The 20555-nt window shown below is 37.3% G+C and overlaps 1 protein-coding gene across 1 annotated transcript in view; it reads right to left on the reverse strand.

Annotated features, from left to right (window-relative positions):
* LMAN1 (lectin, mannose binding 1) overlaps window positions 1–20555 on the reverse strand; it is a 28916-nt gene that overhangs the window by 6638 nt on the left and 1723 nt on the right. The window contains exons 2-10 of the mRNA XM_032293648.1: window positions 18669–18823; window positions 18476–18583; window positions 17679–17740; window positions 16399–16498; window positions 12097–12220; window positions 10509–10567; window positions 9647–9779; window positions 3962–4155; window positions 3762–3832 (exon numbers count right to left, since the gene is read on the reverse strand). Of these exons, the coding sequence (XP_032149539.1) occupies window positions 3762–3832; window positions 3962–4155; window positions 9647–9779; window positions 10509–10567; window positions 12097–12220; window positions 16399–16498; window positions 17679–17740; window positions 18476–18583; window positions 18669–18823 (1006 nt within the window). The remainder of the gene's footprint in view (window positions 1–3761; window positions 3833–3961; window positions 4156–9646; window positions 9780–10508; window positions 10568–12096; window positions 12221–16398; window positions 16499–17678; window positions 17741–18475; window positions 18584–18668; window positions 18824–20555) is intronic.

Below are 20555 nucleotides of genomic sequence, written 5' to 3' on the forward strand. Positions count from 1 at the left end.
CAATATTTAGGGATATAAACTTTGCAAGAAAAATGAAAGACCTGCCCTGCTGAGATGAACAGTCGGGCAGGAAAGCGATGCGACAGCAGCACAACTAGAGCTCTACAAAGAAAGAAGCATTTAGCAGGCACCCAGAGCTGGGCGCCAAAAAATGAACAGGAGCCTATGGGGAAAGAATTGTGGTGGAAGGAGGTCATATATGATTTAGAAAACAGGTCAAATGAAAAGAGGTCTGGACAGAACCCTTGAAAACAATACCTTTTAAGGGATGATGGAAGGTGGGCAAGTCAAGATAACCAAATGGAAGCAGAGGCCAAAGAACACCCAGAGTGAATGGTACACCAGAAGTCTTAAAAAGGGTGTTTTGAGATGCAGAAGTGGGAGGAGGCATCAATTACTACAGAAAAGCTACACACTTTCTAAGATCTCTCTCTGCTAAAAGCAATGTCTGTGATTCCTTAAGAATATAAAAACCCACAAAGACACAAACCACCCTTTTCCATTAAAGGCAAATATTTCCTCTCTCTACATTTTTTCTGATGCTAACTCCTAAAGAAAAAGGTCCAGAGGACTAGTTCAGAAACTCGAGCTCATCTTTTACATTAACTTATTGTATGTATGACATTTGTTCTCAGTAAGTGGGAGTTTGCAAGGACTGTTAACTTCTCTAAGAAAGAGATTCTACCCAGAACCTAAAGTACAATTGAAAAAAAAAAAAAAAAAGAAAGAAAGAAAGGGATTCTATGGATAATACGGCTGGACAGTTAGGATATCCTGACAACTGGTTGCATCTTTAGATGTCCTAGTACTACTGCTATGTGAAACATGCAAAGCACGAAAAATATCTAGACTATGCTACCCTTCACAGAAGAAAGAAGCGGACTTAAGAAAATACATATATACAGAAGAAATACAGGAAGAACAAACCAGAAGCTAACAGAATTGGTTACCAGGAGGGACTGGGTGGGAAAGAGCTGGAAAGAAGGGGAGAATGGGAAAGTGGTAGCAAGGATGAAGAAGTGATACACACACATGCTCTACCCCTTAGAATCACAGTATTCACATGCCCAAAATACAAACAATTTAAATCAACCAGGATACTAGTGGAATATAAACATTAACAAAGAATCTAACTGGATCCTAAATGAGTAAGTAACATCAGACATAATGAAAAGGGCAGAGAAAAAGAGAACGATACTAAGAAACTATTTGGAAAATAGTATCTGGGCTGGATACTATAAGGCTTGAGATAAAAGGAACTTCACAGAAACTTGTCAGTAAATGTCTTTCTCACAGGGGTAAGAGTTAACAATTTGAAACCACTTTCTGTGTACCTACGTGCATACTAAAGCAAAAGCAATAAGTAAATATGTTATAGATACATGGAACTACAGACTCATGTGTATGCATGGGCTAGTATACATAGATATATTCCTTACCTCTGCCCACTAAGATGCCTACAGATAACAGTACTCTGGTAGTAATGAGTATTACTCATTACAACCTCTAGTGCCCAGAGGTTGGTTTTCAAATAACCTTTCTCAAGAAAAAGGAACCTGGACTCACTGGAGGGCAGAGAAAATACAAGATGAGCCTAGAAGACAGTACAGTATCATAACATTTTAAAATGCTCAAAAAAAGATGAAGGCTTGTTGAGAGAACAAAGAAGCCAACCTGACCACACCTGAAACAACCTGAGCAGCAGAACAAGTAAGGAGAGTGTTGGATTGTAACCTATGGAATAAATACCCGTGAGTCTGTACTGATCTAAATAAATTACTAAATAAATAAATGGGAGAGAAAGGACAGTTGGTCCTGACAGAATAATCCAAGGAACACATGTGGAGGGAATGATAGAAACATAAATATCAGGGCCAGGCATGGTGGCTCAGGCCTGTAATCCCAACACTTTGGAAGGCAGAGGCAGGAGGACTGCTTGAGCCCAGGAGTTTGAGAACAGCCTGGGCAAAATGGCAAAACCCCAGCTCCAAAAAACACAAAATTTAGCTGGATGTGGTGGCATGCGCCTTAAGTACCAGATACTTAGGAGGCTGAAGTGGGAGGATCATTTGAGCCCAGGAGGCTGAGGCTGCAGAGAGCTGTGATTGCACTACTGCACTCCAGCCTGGTAAACAGAGCTAGATACTGTCTCAAAAAAATTAAAAAATTAAAAAAATAAATCAGCATTTGGAAAAAAAACACATTCTTCTTTTAGGTAAGAAACATCAATGGATGCTAAAATGAATGAGCAGATGTTTGAAATAGATACTTACATATTCTTAAAGTACCTTCTCTAATATATTAACCACGAAGGGAAATATAGTAACTTTAAAGTAGAGATAGCAATAGGAAACCACCATAACCAAGTGATCACGGCAACATCATCAGTAATATCTTCTTATCAAAATGTGGAACTTCCTTCCAATCATGAGTAGACACCAGACAAACCCAAATCAAAAGGTATTAACTGACTAATGCTCTCGGAAAATGTCAAGGTCATGAAAGACAAGGAAAGACGAACTACTGCAGACTGCAGAAGCCTAAAGAGAAAAAATAACTAAATGTAATGTCTGATTGTAGACAGGATCCTGGAATAGAAAAAAGGCCTTGGTGGACTGATAAATTTTGAATAGGTCATTTAGTTGATGGAACTGTACCAATGTTAATTTCCTGATTCTGACAATTACACCATGGCTATGTAAATCAGAGGAAGATGGGTGAAGGATGTATAGAAACTTCCTATACTATTTTTGTAGCTTCTGAGGTCTAAAATTAGATTGAAATAAAAAGATTTTTAAAAAGGTTGTGTTACATGATCCAGTCTATTTCTAAAAGGATTCTATTCATTTAATTAAACTATTTGAAGAGCTAAACTATTCATTTAGCATCATAAATATTTCAATCACGAGTTCACATTATGAAGATTTTTTTTTTAAATGCAAAGAGAAAGTTGAAGAAATAGAAACTTGCAGTTGTAAGTGCCTTTAATCTTTAGACATCAGGTATAATCACCTTCTGTTTGATCTAATTTAGGACTGTTTAATTTTCCAGTCCTAAAGAACTCACATTGACATTTTTGTTTGTCAAGGGTTGTATCAGTTGGGACAGGGTTCTAAAATGTTAGCTTATGGAAACATGACACTTTGGTTTGTCATTTCTGCTCCAGGCATTGAGAGCTGTTAATTATCTGTATAAGTGAATCATTCTCATTAGAAATTTATTGGTCAACAACATTCTAAGGACACAGTATCTCCTCTCTGCTCCAACTCTCTCTCCAGTCTCTCTGAAGGTAGAAGGTGGGAATGAAGAAGAGGTAGTCACATATATTATGTTCAAAATGGTTTCACTCCATCAAAAATAATTTCCTGCATCAAGTCTGCTTGGGTTATCGTCTTACAATGCTACACATACTTATTCCTCTAGTTCTTTTCATAGAAGTGGTATATAATACCTCATATCCTTTTTATATTTTATAAATATAAGAACACACCTGGCTTGTCAAGGGGTGTTCCTATATTTTTAAAAGATGCCAAAACATTTTTTTCTTTTCCGGCCCAGTACAATTAAAAACTTTAGACATGTTTGCAGTTTTTAAATACTAAAAGTTGCCGTATTTATAGTTCCCCTATTTGTAAAATGAATCTAGAATGGAATTCTTACCCTCATGCAGAAATCGTACAATATGGTGCTTGCACACCTAAAGTCACAAATTTTGGATAAAAAAATCACAGAACACAGAGACACTACTTTTACATACTTACTTCACTTCATTTACTTGTCGCAGAATCTCATGCTGAGTTTTCACAACAGTATCCAGTTCTTGTTGAGTGATCTGGTGGAAGAAATAATGACGAGCAAGCTGAGTAATCCACATTCTATGAGCACACAGTACAGTGGCCGTTCTTTACTGCCCCTCCAGCAAACAGTAAATGAGACGTGTCTGCATATTCTGTAAGCCCACCTGCCCGTGCTGCCCAGGCACTCCTGCTCCTCTTTTAGAGATTTCCTCTGTTAAGGAAGAGACATATCTTCTCTGTTCATCAAGAATCATATCTAACTGCCGGTTCAGCTGCTTGATTTCAAGATGAATACGATTCTGTCCTTCAAAGACTTGTCTTAGCTCACGGTCTCCTACAGTCTCAAATACTTCCTCCACTGAAAGGGACATAATAAAAGTGATCAGAGTCTTCTACACATAGGTAGTTTTGTAAGTGACCAAAGTGCCAATATACAGCAAAATTAAAACATCACCATCATAGTGGTACAATCTCCCAGATAGAAAACATGCAGATAGTTAATTCATAATGATTAAATTATTATTTGTTTTCTGCCATTTCAGGTGACTGAACACTTATTATAAATTGGATTTAAATTTTTTTATTTAAAAATAATTTTCTTGGAAAATCTCAGGAGGGATCAAAATGGCTAACCAGATGCAGGTAGTATGTGCCTCTTCCACGGAGAAAAACCACAGTGGTGAGTAGATACTTGCATTTCAAATAGCTTGCCTAGGAAAGAATGCTGGGATTCATCAGAGAAGAAATGAGAAGCACCAGAAGTAAGTAAGTCGAGGGTGTTGGGCAGCTTGCCCAGCCAGGAGCTAACTGAGCACCCGAAGAGGCTCCTAGATGATGGGAAACAGTAAGAGAAAAACTGCCAGGGCCCTCCGGTCCAAAATGGGCTTTTATGATCCTGGCTATGGAGAAACCCTTGACCCACTAGGGCTTTGGGCTGGACATACGGAACTGCCTAAATATTGCAGAGACGCTGCTCCATAAAGGGAAACCACATGGAATCCCACAGGCATTCAAGCCTTGAGCAGCTCCAGGTGGGTACCACTGTTGATAGCCTGGATACTGGGGATCTACAGACGTGGCTACAGCCACTGCAATGTTCCAAGGAGAGAGGGGACACTGGTCGTTCCCATGTACCCCTGGGAAGGTCTCTACTGCCTTGTTGAAGGTTGCTGCTGATACTGAGACATGAGTAGATGGCACTCCCCACAGCTTCTTGTCCATGCTGCTTGCCTGGGAGGGACCCTACCCTCTCTGGTCGCAGACCCAAGATGCAATCTTGAGAGTTTAATGCAGTGTTGAGCCCTTCTCTCAGGCTATATTTGGGCTGACAAGGCTGTAGCCAACACCCGGCCAAGGAAAGACAGGGAAACCAGGCTCTCCTATGTATATCTAGGACAATACCCACTGCCCTGCAATGGGCTCTTGTGAAACTGAGAGGTAAGCAGACTGCACTCCTTACAGCTTCTTACTCATGCTAGTCTAGAAGGGGCCCTGCTCTCTCTGGTCCCAGGCTCAAGGCACAATTTCGAGAGTTTCATGCTGGGCTGTGCCCTACCCTTAGTACAAGTTCAAGGTAACATGGCTGCAGTTGTTGCCTGGCTAAGGAGAAAACCTAAAAAAATAATTGATGAAAGCTTCCCAAGTCTAGCAAAAGAGTTAGACGTCCAGATACAGGAAGCCCAGCAACCCACAGAAAAATATATTGCAAAAATGATTTCACCACAGCATATTATATTCAGAATGTCTAAGTCTAAAGTCAACATGAAATAATTTTAAAATTAACAAGAGAAATGTACTTAGTGACTTATAAAGGAAATTCCATCAGATTAACAGTAGACTTTACAGCAGAAACCTTTATGAACAACTATAGGCTTACAAACTTAGAAACCTAGAGGAAAAGGAAATGCACAACTTTTTGAGATTGAAACAGGAAGAAACAGAACTACTGAACAGACCAATAATGAACAGCAAGACTGAATCAGTAGTTAAAAAAAAGAATCTCTTAACAACAACAGCCAGGACTAGATGGATTTATAGCTGAATTCTAGCAAACATATCAAGAAAAACCAATTCTTCTGAAAGTATTCCAAAACACTGAGGAGGAGAGAATTCTCCCTAACTCATTCGATGAGGGCAGTATCACCCTGATACCAAAACCAGACAAGGATACACAAAAAAGAAAACTACAGACCAATATTCCTGATGAACAAAGAGGCAAAAATCCTCAACAAAATATCAGCAGAATGAATCCAACAGCACATCAAAAAGATAATACGGCACAATCAGGTGGGATTTATCCCAGGGATGCAAGGAGGGTTCAACATATAAAAATCCATATATATGACATACCACATAAACAGAATTAAGAACAAAAAACATGATCATTTCAACAGACTCAGAAACGGCATTCAATAAAATTTATCAACCCTTCATGATAAAAATCCTCAATGAACATACCTCAACATAATAAAGGCCACATTTGACAAACTCACATACAATATCATACTTAACAAGGAAAAGCTGAAAACATTCCCTTTAAGAGCTGGAACAAGGCAAAGATGCCCACTTTCATCACTCTTATTTATAATAACACAATACTGGAAGTCTTCACCAGAGCAATCAGGCAAGAGAAAAAAATAAAAGACATCCAAACTGGAAATGAGTAACATTATCCCTGTTTGCTAATGATGGGATCTTATATCTAAAAAATCCTAAAGATTCCACCAAAAAAACCCTTAGATTGATAAATGAATTCAGTAAAATTCATTTTTCAGGATAAAAAATTAATGTACAGGAATTAATAGCATTTTCATATACTGATAATGATCTAGACAAGGACTAAACCAAGAAGGCAATTCCATTTACAACACATACAAGAAAAATAAAACACCTAGAAATATATTTAATCAAGGAGGGGAAAGCTCTCTATAAGAAGAACTTCAAAACAATGATGAGAGAAATAAATGACACAACCAAATGGAAAAATATCCCATGCTCATGAATTGGAAGAATCAATATTGTTAAAATGACCATATTGACCAAAGTCATCTACTGGTTCTAGAACTCCCTATCAAATTACCAATGTCATTTTTCACAGAATTAGAAATAAACAATCCTAAAATTCACATGGAACAAAAAGGAACCCAAATAGCCAAAGCAATGCTGGGCAAAAGGAAGAAATCTGCAGGCATTACCTGACTTCAAATTATACTACAAGGCTAAAGTTACTAAAACAGCACAATACTGGTATGAAAATAGACACATAGGTCAATGGAACAGAACAGAGAACCAAGAAATAAAGTCACACACCTACAACCAACTGATCTTCAACAAAGTCAATAGATATATACACTGGGGAAAGAACACCCTATTCAATAAACGGTGTTGAAAAAACTGAATAGCTATATATAGACAAATACAAGTGAACCCACACTTCTCACCCTATAAAAAATTAATCAAGATGGATTAAAGACCTAAACATAAGACCCAAAACCATACAAATCCTAAAAGAAAACTGAGGAAAGACCCTTCTGCATATTGGCCTAGGTAAACGATTTAGACCAACTCCTCAAAGGCAAATACAACAAAAACAAAAACAGACAAACGGGACTTAATTAAACTAAAAAGGTTCTACACAGCAAAAGAAACAATAAATACAGTAACCTACAGAATGGGAAAAAAGCATTTGCAAACTATGCATCCAAGGAAGGGCTAATATCCAGAATCTACAAGGAACTCAAACAACTCAAGAGAAAAACAAAAAGCCCATTAAAAAAGTGGGCAAAGAGCACGAACAGACATTTTTCAAAAGAAGACACACAAGCGGCCAACAAATACATGAAAAAATGCTCAATGTCGCTAATCATCAAAGAAATCCAAATTAAAACCACAATGAGATATTATCTTACACAAGTCACAACGGCTATTACTAAAAAGTCAAAAGACAACAGGTGTTGTCAAGGATGTGGAGAAAAGGGAATGCTTATATGCTGTTGGTGGGAATGCAAATTAGTACAACCTTCGTGGAAAACAGTGTGGAGAATTCTGTTCTCCAAGAATTAAAGAACTAAAAACAGTATTATCATTTGATCCAGAATCTCACTACTGGGTATTTACCCAAAGGGAAAGAAATCATTATATCGAAAAGATACCTGCATTCACACATTTATGGCAGCTCTATTTGCAACAGCAAAGATGGAATCAACCTAAGTGTCCATCAGCAGAGGGCCTGATAAAGAAAATGGGGCGTGTGTGTATATATGTGTGTATATACCATAGATTACAATTCAGCCATAAAATAAAAATGAAATCATGTCTTTTGCAGCAACATGGATGGAATTGGAGGCCATTATCCCAAGTGAAATGACTTAGTCAAATACCATACATTCTCTCTTATAAGTGAAAGCTAAACCATGGGTACACATGGACATATGGAGTAGAGTAACGGACTCTGGAGACTACCAAAGTGGGAGGGGAATGAAGGCTGAAAATTACCCATTAAGTACCATGTTCATTAGGGTGAGACGTACACTAAAACCCCACACTTCACCACTATGTGACATAAGCATGTAAGAAATCAGCGCTTGTACTCCCTAAATATATAAAAAGTTAAACAAAACTAAAATGGAGGGGATGGAGGCAGCAAACCACCTTGCTATGTGTGTACCTATGCAACAATCCTGCATGACCTGCACATGTACCCCAGAACCTCGCGTACAATTAAAAAAAAAAAAAAACTAAAATGGAAAAATATATCTCTTTCATATACACTGTGTGATTCTACTTATATGAATAGGCAGAACGAATCTACAGTGATAGCAATAAAAAGAGCGATGGGCTCTGTGGAGAAGGGGGTTGACTTGAAGGAGGCAAGAGGGAACTTTCTGGGATGATGAAAATGTTCTGTGTACTGATCTGGGTGATGGTTAAATGGGTAAACATATTTGTCAAAATTTGCCAAACCAAACTTTTCAAACACTACAGTCAGCTTCAGGGTATACTCACAAATTTTATGTGATGATGTTTAAAGCTAATTCAAAATAAGAATGACTTTTATGTTTCATTTTTAAATTCATTAAATCTGACTCATACTGCTGATCATTAAGAGAAGTGCGTACTACATGGAGTGTTCAAATGCTAGCCTCAGCCTTTATTAAGTATACCTTTGATCACTTAGGCTGACGGGGAAGAACTCAGATAAAAAGTTCGCAGATAATATGAAGTCCCTTAATTTGGCCTTAAAATGTTTTATTTTTGACATTAGCATACTCAACTTCTTCATTACATTGGCTTAGATTAGTATTTTATGATTTTCAACTATACAGTCCAGGATTCTATTGAGTAGTACGGGGAGAGGCAGATATCATGCCATATTACTTCCACAGCAGTTTTGGTAGTTTTTAAGGATTATCTCCATATTATAAGGTAATGATGTGCCGCTAAAAGCAAAAACATAAACTTTTGATGATTTCATTCAAAAAACATTTACTGAACCTGAACTACTAGGTTAGCAATTGTTTTGGATTTCTTTTTAGGCTCAGCAGACACAGCAGTGAATACAGCAAACAAAATCCCTGTCCTCATGGAACTTTCATTCCAGCAGTTCCGTTCCTCCACATAACCATGGTACTCTTTATTTCACAAATGACTAAGCCACATTCTCACTGGTAAAAATGCCAATCTCCTGACTCTTAAAGACTAAAGATTTGCTCATAAATTGTTTCCAGAAATCACTTGGAATGTGCCAGTTCAAAGAACAGGGATGAGTCAGTAACACACTGATTCAAGCATCCATGATCATCAGCCCCAACACTGGCTGCAGCACCCATGCATGCTTCGCTACAACTCACCAGGCTGCCACTGGATATCAGGGTGGACCTTCTGGAATTCCTCTTTTTTTTTATCCAATTCTTGTTGAAAGTGCTCAAATTCCTCTTGATACTTTTCTTTTTCTTTTTCTGAAATTTCTTTATCTAGTGTAGGCTGTTTTTTTTTGGAGTTTCGGAATAGATCATAAAAAGGATAAGAAAATCATTAAGATACCTCAATATGAGCTATTTTTCTCATTTTAACTATTGGACCACTGGCTGAAAGGTTACCATAAACATGTTATTCCTTCTTTACTTTAATGATAGCAAATTTACTTTTTTTTTTTTGAGATAGAATCTCACTCTGTCGCCCAGGTTGAAGTGCAGTGTCTCGACCTCGGCTCACTGCAGCCTCTCCCTCCCAGGTTGAAGCAATTCTCCTGCCTCAGCCACCCGAGTGCTGGGACTACAGGTGCGCGCTACCAGGCCTGGCTAATTTTTGTATTTTTAGTAGAGATGGGATTTCATCGTGTTGGCCGGGCTGGTCTCAAACTCCTGACCTCAGGTGATCCGCCCACCTTGGCCTCCCAAAGTGCTGGGATTACAGGTGTGAGCCACCACACCTAGCCTACTCTTGGCTCTAATAATTAACTACTACCATTTACTGAGCCCCTGCTATAAGTGCACTGTCTTAATCCTTCAATATCATGAGGTGGCCAGTACCAACATCTCTGTTTTACCAACTAAGAAACGAGGCGTTACAGAGGTTGAGTAACTTGCACAAGACCATATAGCAGTAACTGGCAGAAACAAGTCCCAAACCTAAGTTAGTCTTCCCAAACATTCATCTAAGAGGCAAAAACACTAAACCGATAAACTTTTTGAAAAAAATGTGTAAAATTACCGGCTCTTTTCCAGGTTCAGTCAACTGGAAAGTCAGAAAGGAAAGCACATCATGGTCATCTACAAATCAAAAAAAAAAAAGTCTAAAAAAGTTCCATAGGAGATTGCTTTTATCATTGTAAATGAACTTTATCAGTATTTATTGCTTTAAATAACAATAATCAGTGAGGAAATTAACAAAAATTAGCTCTAATTTGGTAAAGGCAATGGAACTATGTGAGTGAAGAGACAAAAATTCACCTGATTTATATTAGAAATAATCTAAACGTTACTTTCTTAAACCCTAAATCAGAACATTTAGCAGTGTTTAACATGAAATAAATGTTTAATAAACGTCTGATAAGAAATGAACAAACAAATGAAGGGTCAAAAGAAGTCCAAACTCCTTATTCTGGTACGAAGATCCTCCATGATTTCCCACAAATCCCCTTCATGGACAATGTACCAGACAAATGAGACAAAATCCTGGTCTCCGAATACTTCCGGTACCTCTATGTCTCTGAACCTTTCTTATAGTACATAATACCTTTTGTCTTATTTTCTTATTTGTTTCTCTTACATGGAGGATATTAATAATTTTATTTTACCTAAAATCATATTCGAAAATCAAATTCAAGTTGTGTAAGCCAAAAACACCGGCTCAGCTGATCAAACCTCCAAACCCTTAACTAAAATACCAATCCTGGATAGTCACATTCACAAATCAAGAGCAATTAATTTCAAGTATATAGCAATCTTTATGCTTTGTACTGTTTGCATAGAGGTCTAGAGATGTAGACAGATTAAAAAGAAAAATATAATACTGCAGTATAGATTAAGTAACTTAAGAAATTATGTTGTATAATAGGGTACTGAACCTGGAATCAGAAATCCACATAAAGTCCTGCCTGGGGCTGACCATTAACTGGCCATACAATCTCCAGAAATTTATTTCACCAAAAAATTTGGCAAGTTCTTCTAAAAATATGATCTTCCTCCCTTCCTCTCTGGGTTGTCAGGAATAAGCCACATATTTGAAAACATTTGAAACTACAATGTATCACATAAACATAAAATGGCATTGACACTGAATGATAATTTATCACCTTATATGGGAAAAAAATGGTAACTATATTTTTGTTTAAAGTTTAGTCACCGAATAACCTTTCCTTAGGTTGCCAAATTCATTTATATGTGATATGACAACGATGATGATCCTAAAACATTTGGCAATTAACCTTTTTGTGGAAGTGACTAGCCAAGATTGCTATTTTAGTTAAGTGTCATGTGGTTTGTTCTGCAGCCTTTATTTAAGCCTGCTGACTTTGACAGCCTCTACTTTAAATGTCTCCTTCACTATAAAATAGCACCCAAACTGATGCTTTATTTTATACGCTGTATATAGCCCCAGTTAACTGTACAGTTACAGAACAATATAAATAGAAAATTACCAATGTCAACAGACCAAAAGACTGGCACAGCAGGCAATGGGAAAGTTCCAACTAGTCTTAAAAAGTTAGAAGAATAAACAAATCTACATATCCCTAAGAAACTATTCTCAATAAAACACAATTCATAAACTTTTAATATTATTACAATGCAAGATTTACCTGCAAGACCTCCAGTTGCAGCAGATATTCCAAAATGCCCTTGCGCAGGGATAATCATATTTTCCACTTTGGCACAAAATTCATAATCATTTTTATCTGGTGTAAAGCCATTATTGATCATTACCTAGAAAGACATATCATAGCTATAGCTTTTACAAAAGACATTAGAAAGTAAATTTCAATTGATCAGTTTTATGACATACTATTCAATTTTGTTACACTATTATAAAGGGTAATTTTAAATAACCTTTCTTTCTTGGTGTCATTATACAATATGATATTTTACTTGAAAAAATGAATTTTGCCCCGCTATGTGTCAAAAGTGTAAAAAGAGAAAACTCTGATAACTTTCTATGAAAATCTTAGTAAAACAGAATATGGTTCACCTTCTCTCAAGAAGACCTAGGGAACCACCATTACTCTCTTGGAATGGTTCATGCAATAGAGGGATCAGACTTGTTCTCAGATCCCAGTGACAGCTAAAACCAAGAGGTTAAATTTACAATTCTATCTGCAGCTGGTTGAGAATTAAATAGATTGTTTCAACAAGTAGTGAGCTCCTTTTAATTAGTGAGGTAGACTGTCACAGGTTAGCAGAGAGCAAAAGTGACACAAGTCATACTGACAAGGCAGAGAAGGAAAACACTAAAAAGATGTATGTTTCCACCCTGCAGAACGTGTATTTGAAGGAATGACCCTAAATTTCTTAGCAAGATCTTAGAATCCTAAGCAAGCACAGGAATCCACCTGACACATGAATGCTTTTCACATTATCCCAGTCAAGCCATGGTTCAGCCTCTCTAACACGTTTCACTTTCAATAACCCTCTCACGAGTCCCACCCTAAACAACAGTCACTGAGATTCAGGGTGGATGCAAAAGGAGTGGGCCCAAGGCACCCAGTAAGGGCACTTGTGTCATTACTTCTAGAGTCAAAGTTTTGTCAGAGATTTAAGATTCAGTCACATAGGCAAAATGTTATAGTATTCTGTCCAAATTTTTTTCAGCAAGAGAATAAAATATCTGCCAATACGAAGAGTTACTCTCTATATACTGCAGGATGGAAACATGTGAACTAAAAATTAGTTTAAAATAACTATCACTTGAAATCATTTATCATTTGGCTCATAATACTTCTTTCCTCTGATTAGCAATATTCCTATTTCATTTTACATCATTTACAACTGGTCCTCCTCCACAGAGCCTTTTAAATTAGAATTAACAACCAAGAAGTTATTTGCCTTTGAGTCTTAAAAAGACTGTAAGTTACTACATTCAAATTCCAATACTAAAATCCTCCAATTGTTCAGTATTTGCTTCCTTGAATTCTAATAAACTGAAAATCCATCAGGAGTCTTCATTGTCTAGTTCTAATTGGTTTTAAGAGACGTAACACAGTTCATTGTCCTGAGTTAGCAGGAATGTTAGGAAGGACTCTAACTGAAAAGCCTATGTACAAACTGTCCGCCAATGAATGCTTCTTTATGAGATCTTCAATAACCTTCCTTATTCACCTCATGGTTTCAACCGAGTGTTAAAGACTACACTTGCAATATTTAAGATCTCCTGCTTTGACTGTGCTTCCGCCACCAACAGCACTTGTTACTTCCAACCTCCTCTTACTTTGTTTTTCCCTCCAGTGTGGAAATAACTGAGACAAGCTAGGGTGTAAGCACTAATTAAATACATACTTCCTGAGTTCTTAACATGGGCACGATATTAGGAACTAGGAGAAATATAATGTCTGTCATGAGAAGTTCACAATCTTATTGATAACAGACATACAAAGCCAGAGTTAATAATCAAATCAATACAACATATCTCAAGGCCAAATAAGCATTAGAGAAAAAAAAATGCTCTAAGCGTTTAGGAGAGACAGATGATTATGAGCTGTCTAGGAAATCCCATGGAAAAGGAATCTGAATTTGTGCGCTCAAAGCTGAGTATGGCTTTACCAAGTAGAAAGAAAAGGAATCTGCCGGGCGCAGTGGCTCAAGCCTGTAATCCCAGCACTTTGGGAGGCCGAGGCAGGTGGATCATGAGGTCAAGAGATCGAGATCATCCTGGTCAACATGGTGAAACCCCGTCTCTACTAAAAATACAAAACATTAGCTGGGCATGGTGGCACGTGCCTGCAATCCCAGCTACTCAGGAGGTTGAGGCAGGAGAATTGCCTGAACCCAGGAGGCGGAGGTTGAGGTGGGTCGAGATCTCGCCATTGCACTCCAGCCTGGGTAACAAGAGTGAAACTCCGTCTTAAAAAAAAAAAAAAAAAAAAAAAAGAAAGAAAGAAAGAAAAGGAATTATTACCAGACTGAGCAAATATACTCAGAGGCGAGAACCATAAGTAGCAGTCACGTGTCCAGCAAGTCTCTCTAAAGCGTCTACCTGAAAACACTAGCTCCATGATCACTCACAGACATTAGGTGAGTAAGAATTCCATGGTTAAGTCAGCCTGGGAAACGTGAGGTTTAATAAAGGTTTATTTATCCTTTCTTTATAAAGGATCCTTCACGAAGAAATCTTTAATGTCCTAATATGCACAGTAGTGCCCAATCTCATCCAATTGTGGAACCCTTTTAGGGGAGTACATTTTGCAGGGCTATTGTTTCGGAGTTCTGGCAGGGCTCACAGTCTGCACCCACCATACTTGATGTCTGGGCTTTGCCACAAGCAGGTAAGCAAAACTTACTGATGACTCTAATGAAACTACAGGACGACTGATAATTACAGCGGAATTCAAACCCAAGTTAATCATAACAGACATGGTCACTTGCTCTATTCTAAGATCTCTAAATTAGCTTGGAATGAAGACTGAGCCTATATAGCTTTCCAAAGAACTACCTTTCTCAGATTTTTAGACTCAGGAGTGTAAGGCTACCTCATGATTTAGGTGAAAGAAAAATTCATACGCTCTGTTTTTTTACTTTTAAGTATTATATAACCAGGTATTGATGGCATCTTTAAAAAGCAAAGTTTACAATACCTAAGTTATCATAACTGCCAGCGGGATATATCCACCTATATATTACTCTAACATCAATTAACCTACAACTAAACTCATTACCAACCCTCTGATTTCCCATTCTTCCCCCAAACAGATAAAACACAAATGTGCTGCTTCTTTGCTAAACAGTACCAATTAGCTGTCCAATTCGCTAGATTCAGGAACTATCCTTGACTCAACAACTGTGTTCACTCCCAATCCCAAGAAAACTGGTACTAAGAATACTGGGACCTAAATCATGTTTCTAAATTGCAAATCTGATCATTTCACTTCCTGCTTAAAACTCTTTAAACTTTTTAAAAAGTTCCTTATAGGATAAACTACAGGAAGCTGTGCAAGGCCTGTTACTGCCAACCTTTCAATCTCACTGCTCACTGATCTGTTCTGTCTCCCAGCCATAACAAACTACATGCCTTGCCAAAATATTTCACATTCTCTCAAGTCTCCATGCCTGCACTTGGGAGTACACTGACTCGAGTGCACACACACTCTCTTCCACCTACCCAGAACTTCCTGATCTCCCTGTAAGGCCTGGCTCAACTCTGAGAAACTGTTCCTGCCCTTCCCTACCCGCACCTGGCAGTCACAGAAAAAAAAATTTTTTTTTTGAGATGCAGTCTCGCTCTGTCATCCAGGCTGGAGTGCAGTGGTGTGATCTCGGCTCACTGCAACCTTTGCCTCCCAGGTTCAAGTGGTTCTTCTGCCTCAGCATCCCAAGTAGCTGGGACTACAGGTGCATGCCACCGCATCCAGCTAATTTTCATATTTTTAGTAGAGATGGGTTTCACCATATTGTCCCGACTGGTCTCGAACTTCTGACATCATGATTTGCCGGCCTCGGCCTCCCAAAGTTCTGGGATTACAGGTGTGGGCCACCGTACCCAGCCCAGTTACAGGATTCAAATCCCAGGATCACTTAATAGTATCTGCACCATAGCATTTATCACACAGCATAGGAATGCTACATATGTATGTCCTGTGTTAGGCTATAAGCTCTTTGGCGAGAAAGTCTGTCTGTCTTACTCATATTTGTATCCTGAAGGCTTGGAGATTATAACGTGATATACAGTAGGGTGCTTAAGCATTTACTGACTAAATGGAGACCTACCATCAGGGGTTTACAAGAGACGACCGCTTACACTGAGCTTTGAAGCCACTTCTTGTTCTTAGGGTAACAGTGATGAGTATGTAAGCAATATCCAAATTTAAGTGCATTTAATTTCTATCAAAAATTCAAAATGAGAAGTCATACTAGAACATTGTTTATTTGGTTCTCTCTAAATAAATGTTACTTACTGTTAATGTTTTCTGGTAATAGATAATCTTTGCCCGGACAGGATAGGGTTTATTACGAAAGTCCCTCTGGCAACTTGCTAAAGCTTGACTAGCACCATCACTACAGTAAAAGAGAAAGGAAAAAAAACAAGACACTCAGCTTTTCAATATTTAAAAATTCAGGAAGATTAAAATAATATTAAGTTATGACAAAGTCCTGAGATATTTTATGTTATTTACTCAAAATACTACATGAGACTAAGGTGGTGGATCTCTACCCTAGGGCAGAACATGAATCACTCACTAAGCTTTTAACACATAGATTCCACCCCAAATCAACTGAAGCAGGATCAAAAGGAGGGTCCTAGGCACCTCCATTTTAAATAGCTCCATAGAAGTTACGATGAATTACCAGGGCTGAAACTCACTAGGGCAGAAAACAGTAAACAGGCATATGAAAAAGTCTTTTTTTTTACAGTTTACTTGATGAAAGCTGTTTCCTCCACAACAAACGTGAAAATAAAAAATGTACGTACCTAATTTATATACATTATAAATATACAGTCATCCTTCAGCATCCACAGGGCATTGGTTCCAGGACCCCTGCAGACACCAAAATCCTCAGATGCTGAAGTCCCTTACATAAAATGGCATAGTATTTGCATATAACATATGCACATCCTCGTGTATACCTTAAATCATCTCTAGACTACTTATCATACCTAATATAAGTGCTCTGTAGTTGTCATACTGTATTTTTAAATTTACATTATTGTTGTGTATACAAAATAATTTGTATTATTTTTGATCTGCAGTTGGTTGAATCCACAGATATGGAACCCAAGAATACAGAGAGTTAACTGTAATGAACACACAGAATCTCTGCAGACCACTGAGTACATTAAATAATGCAATAATGAAGTTAAATAAGATGGCATAAATTACTTTATCATCAGGTTTGTCAAGGCTCAACTTTATTTTTTAAAGATCCCTTTTAATGAGGGTAAAAATGCATGATTAGTGTTATCACTGAGAGCCAGGAACAATCTATACACTTTCAAAACTACAATATTAAATAATTTGAGGTTAAATAAAAACGTACTCCGTTTGAATCTGAGATGGTCCACAGATGGAGGTTTTGAACAGAACCAAATAAAATAAAACCTTTCTACCAAGTTACAAAATATCTCTCAAGAATAATATATTTTCATTTGGAAAGTGTTCAGATTCGAAACAATATATTTCATAAGGATTCCAAAGAGAAGCTGAAATCAAGAGTAATGTAAAAAATACACACTTACTTTTGATGGTCATAATGGATTTGTCCATTGTTGCCTATAATTACTATAGCAGGATTATTTTTCTAAAAATAAAGAAAACATATTTTTGAAAATGTCTTTAATCAAAGAATTCTACATCATTCTTGATGTACTATGAAATGTCTCACATATCTAAGATTCTAGGACTCTAAATCTTTTAACAACCTGGCCTTTGCACTCAAGGAATTATTAAAGTTCTCCTTTAAACTGCTAATAATAACCCCTGAAAATTAATAGAGAAACAACCAGCTGATGAGAAGATCATCAACCTTAAGGCTGCTAAGCCACAAGCTAATGTTTCCAATACGTAAGTACGTTTTTATTTTAACTGTTTCAGGAGAGATCATCAAAAAATTGGCCCAATCGAAAAGAATGATTAACATTTGACCAGATATGAATATGTGAGCTAGCAATAGTCATGCACTTGGATGTTCTTATGTAAGCAAACTGTTAAGAGCCTTCTAAACACTACTGCTTTTACACCTACATCTACAGATCTGTGTTTATCCATTAAGTAGGGCCATGGGAGCAGAAGTCAATGCAAAACTCTGAGAGTCAGGACTCCACTATGGCCTCAAGCTGATGTATAAAAAATCATGTACATGTAAATTAAACTGACAAATTCCAGCTATATAAAGACTAATTAACATATTTATCATACAGCTTGGAGAGTTCTGTACTATCGAACTGATGAAAGTATTAAATAAGCTATATTTCTCACAGCCTAACTCTGCTAGTAGATATATTAAGGTGAGTAACAGTCCTGACAATAAATATACCTTTCCATCATTGTCAAAAGAATCAAAAAATATTCCAACACCATTCCACATATCAGCTGATCCAAACACAGGGCCCTCCAAGCCTTGATTTTCTGCATACCAAATTGCCTGAAAATATATAATAGGGAACAGTTAGAGGCTAGTGGTATATATGTATTTACATATATTTTCTAGGTTAAAGAAATGATCATACTAGCCCATCAGCTCCAATTCGACCTCTTCCAGTCACTCGAAATGTCACCTCAACTTCCCAGTTCTCAAAGGCTGCTTTTGTCTTTGTCCACACTGAGCCTCGTTGGCTTTTTAAAGATGGTGCTACTCGAATTTGATCTGAACTTGGAATAGCATCTGGAACAGAAATCAGGGAAGAAAAGCTTTAAGTTATAATTGGGTAAAACTCAATGAATCATTTCCAAACTGCTAAATACACCTACAGAGACTTAGTAACCTGTACAATAATTATTAGGAAAAAATTTCATGTTGACAGTTTCAACTTTAAAAGTTTAGGGCTAACACGTCCCTTATCAAATAAAAAAATAAATAAAGCTACATTCATACACTAAAAATTCCAGGGACAGTGGGCAAGAGAAAGGGAATTATGACTTTAAGGCAAACTATCTGATTCTCACAATATTCTTTTTAAAAACCTTAAAAATTTGCACTTAAAAAAAAACTGCAATGTATTTTGCCAGTTTACAAGGTTAGAAAGCTCAAACAGTGTGAAAAGAACATACCACTAGGAATCAAGAGACTTGTTCCTAGTCTCAGTTCAGCTGTGTGACTTTGAGCAAATAATTCTCTTACTCTCTTGGGTTCACCATATGTTCACCTGTAAAATGAAGGATCGCTTCCATAAACACCCTAAAAGTTATATGCAAAATATTGTACTTATATACATTCTTCCATGGAGAGGGTCAACTGAACTTCAATAAGCAATTCTTCAGCAGATTCTCAGAGAAAATAGTGATCCTCAAAACGGTGGCTTGCAACTCCAGGCCAGGTGCAAGCCCCAGCTCTACTACTTACTAGCTGTTTGATCTGTAGGCAAGTTACTCCATTTCTCCAATAGCCTCATAGGTATTTAAGTGCCTATATAAGTTGCTCTAAATGTTTCAATAAATGTTAGCTATATCTCCTAGTATTAGACTAGGTAATTATTAAAGGCCTATCAAACTTAAAAAGTGAACAATTCTAGCTCTCAGATATTAACTAGTTCTGACACCCATGCTGGGAAATACAACTCTAACTGTAATATCACTTCACAGGTAGAAAAAAAATCGACAAAAAGGAAAGCTGAGATATTTTAGTAGGATCAGTCACTGTTTGTCACTGCTACTTTCAAACATTCAAAGGATGGGGGTGGGGGGCATCATGGAAAGAGACTGGACACAGAATCAGAAGACCCAGATTTGAGTTCAATTTCACTGACACTAGTTATGTATCCTTTTTCAAAAACCTTAACCTTTCTGAACATCAGTTTTTCATCTATAAAACCGATAACACCTGCCTTGTCTACTAAGGATCAAATCAGAGAAAGAAAGTGAAAGAGCTTTGAGAGCTATAAAAGGTTACAAATTACCATTTTTTGCCCTTAGGGACCTAAAGATGGGTACTAACGGAACATTAGAGTTAAGAAAGAGAAACACCATAGATTTGGTCTCAATTTGGGGTTGAAGGTAAAGGGCTGTGTTTACACTAGATCTTAAATTTCTGTATTTTAAGTTTTTCAAAGTAATGAATTGCAGGACAAAATGAAAAGGAAAAAAAGATCAATGTAGTTACAGTGAGGCTTATGTAAAAACTACAGTGACAATGAAAGCAAGAGATGTCCATAGCAGGGATTCCCAGAGCAAGCAGCCAGATAAATCACTGCAAAAAGACTAATAACTTTGCTTCAAATTCATTATAGTAACACCACTTTAATTTACTAAGGTACATTATCCTGACATTTCTCTAGCAGACTAGATTAGTTGGCTATGGCTCTGTAAAGGAAGTCAAGGTAACTGATTTGACTAGTTGATTAACATTCCTAACTGGCTGATGTAGTGTATGCGAATGTGAGAAAAACAGAAAAGAGAAG

This window comes from Sapajus apella, unplaced genomic scaffold (assembly GCF_009761245.1).
Source record: "Sapajus apella isolate SASKATOON/1434 unplaced genomic scaffold, GSC_monkey_1.0 scaffold30, whole genome shotgun sequence".
Lineage (NCBI taxonomy): Eukaryota > Metazoa > Chordata > Mammalia > Primates > Cebidae > Sapajus > Sapajus apella.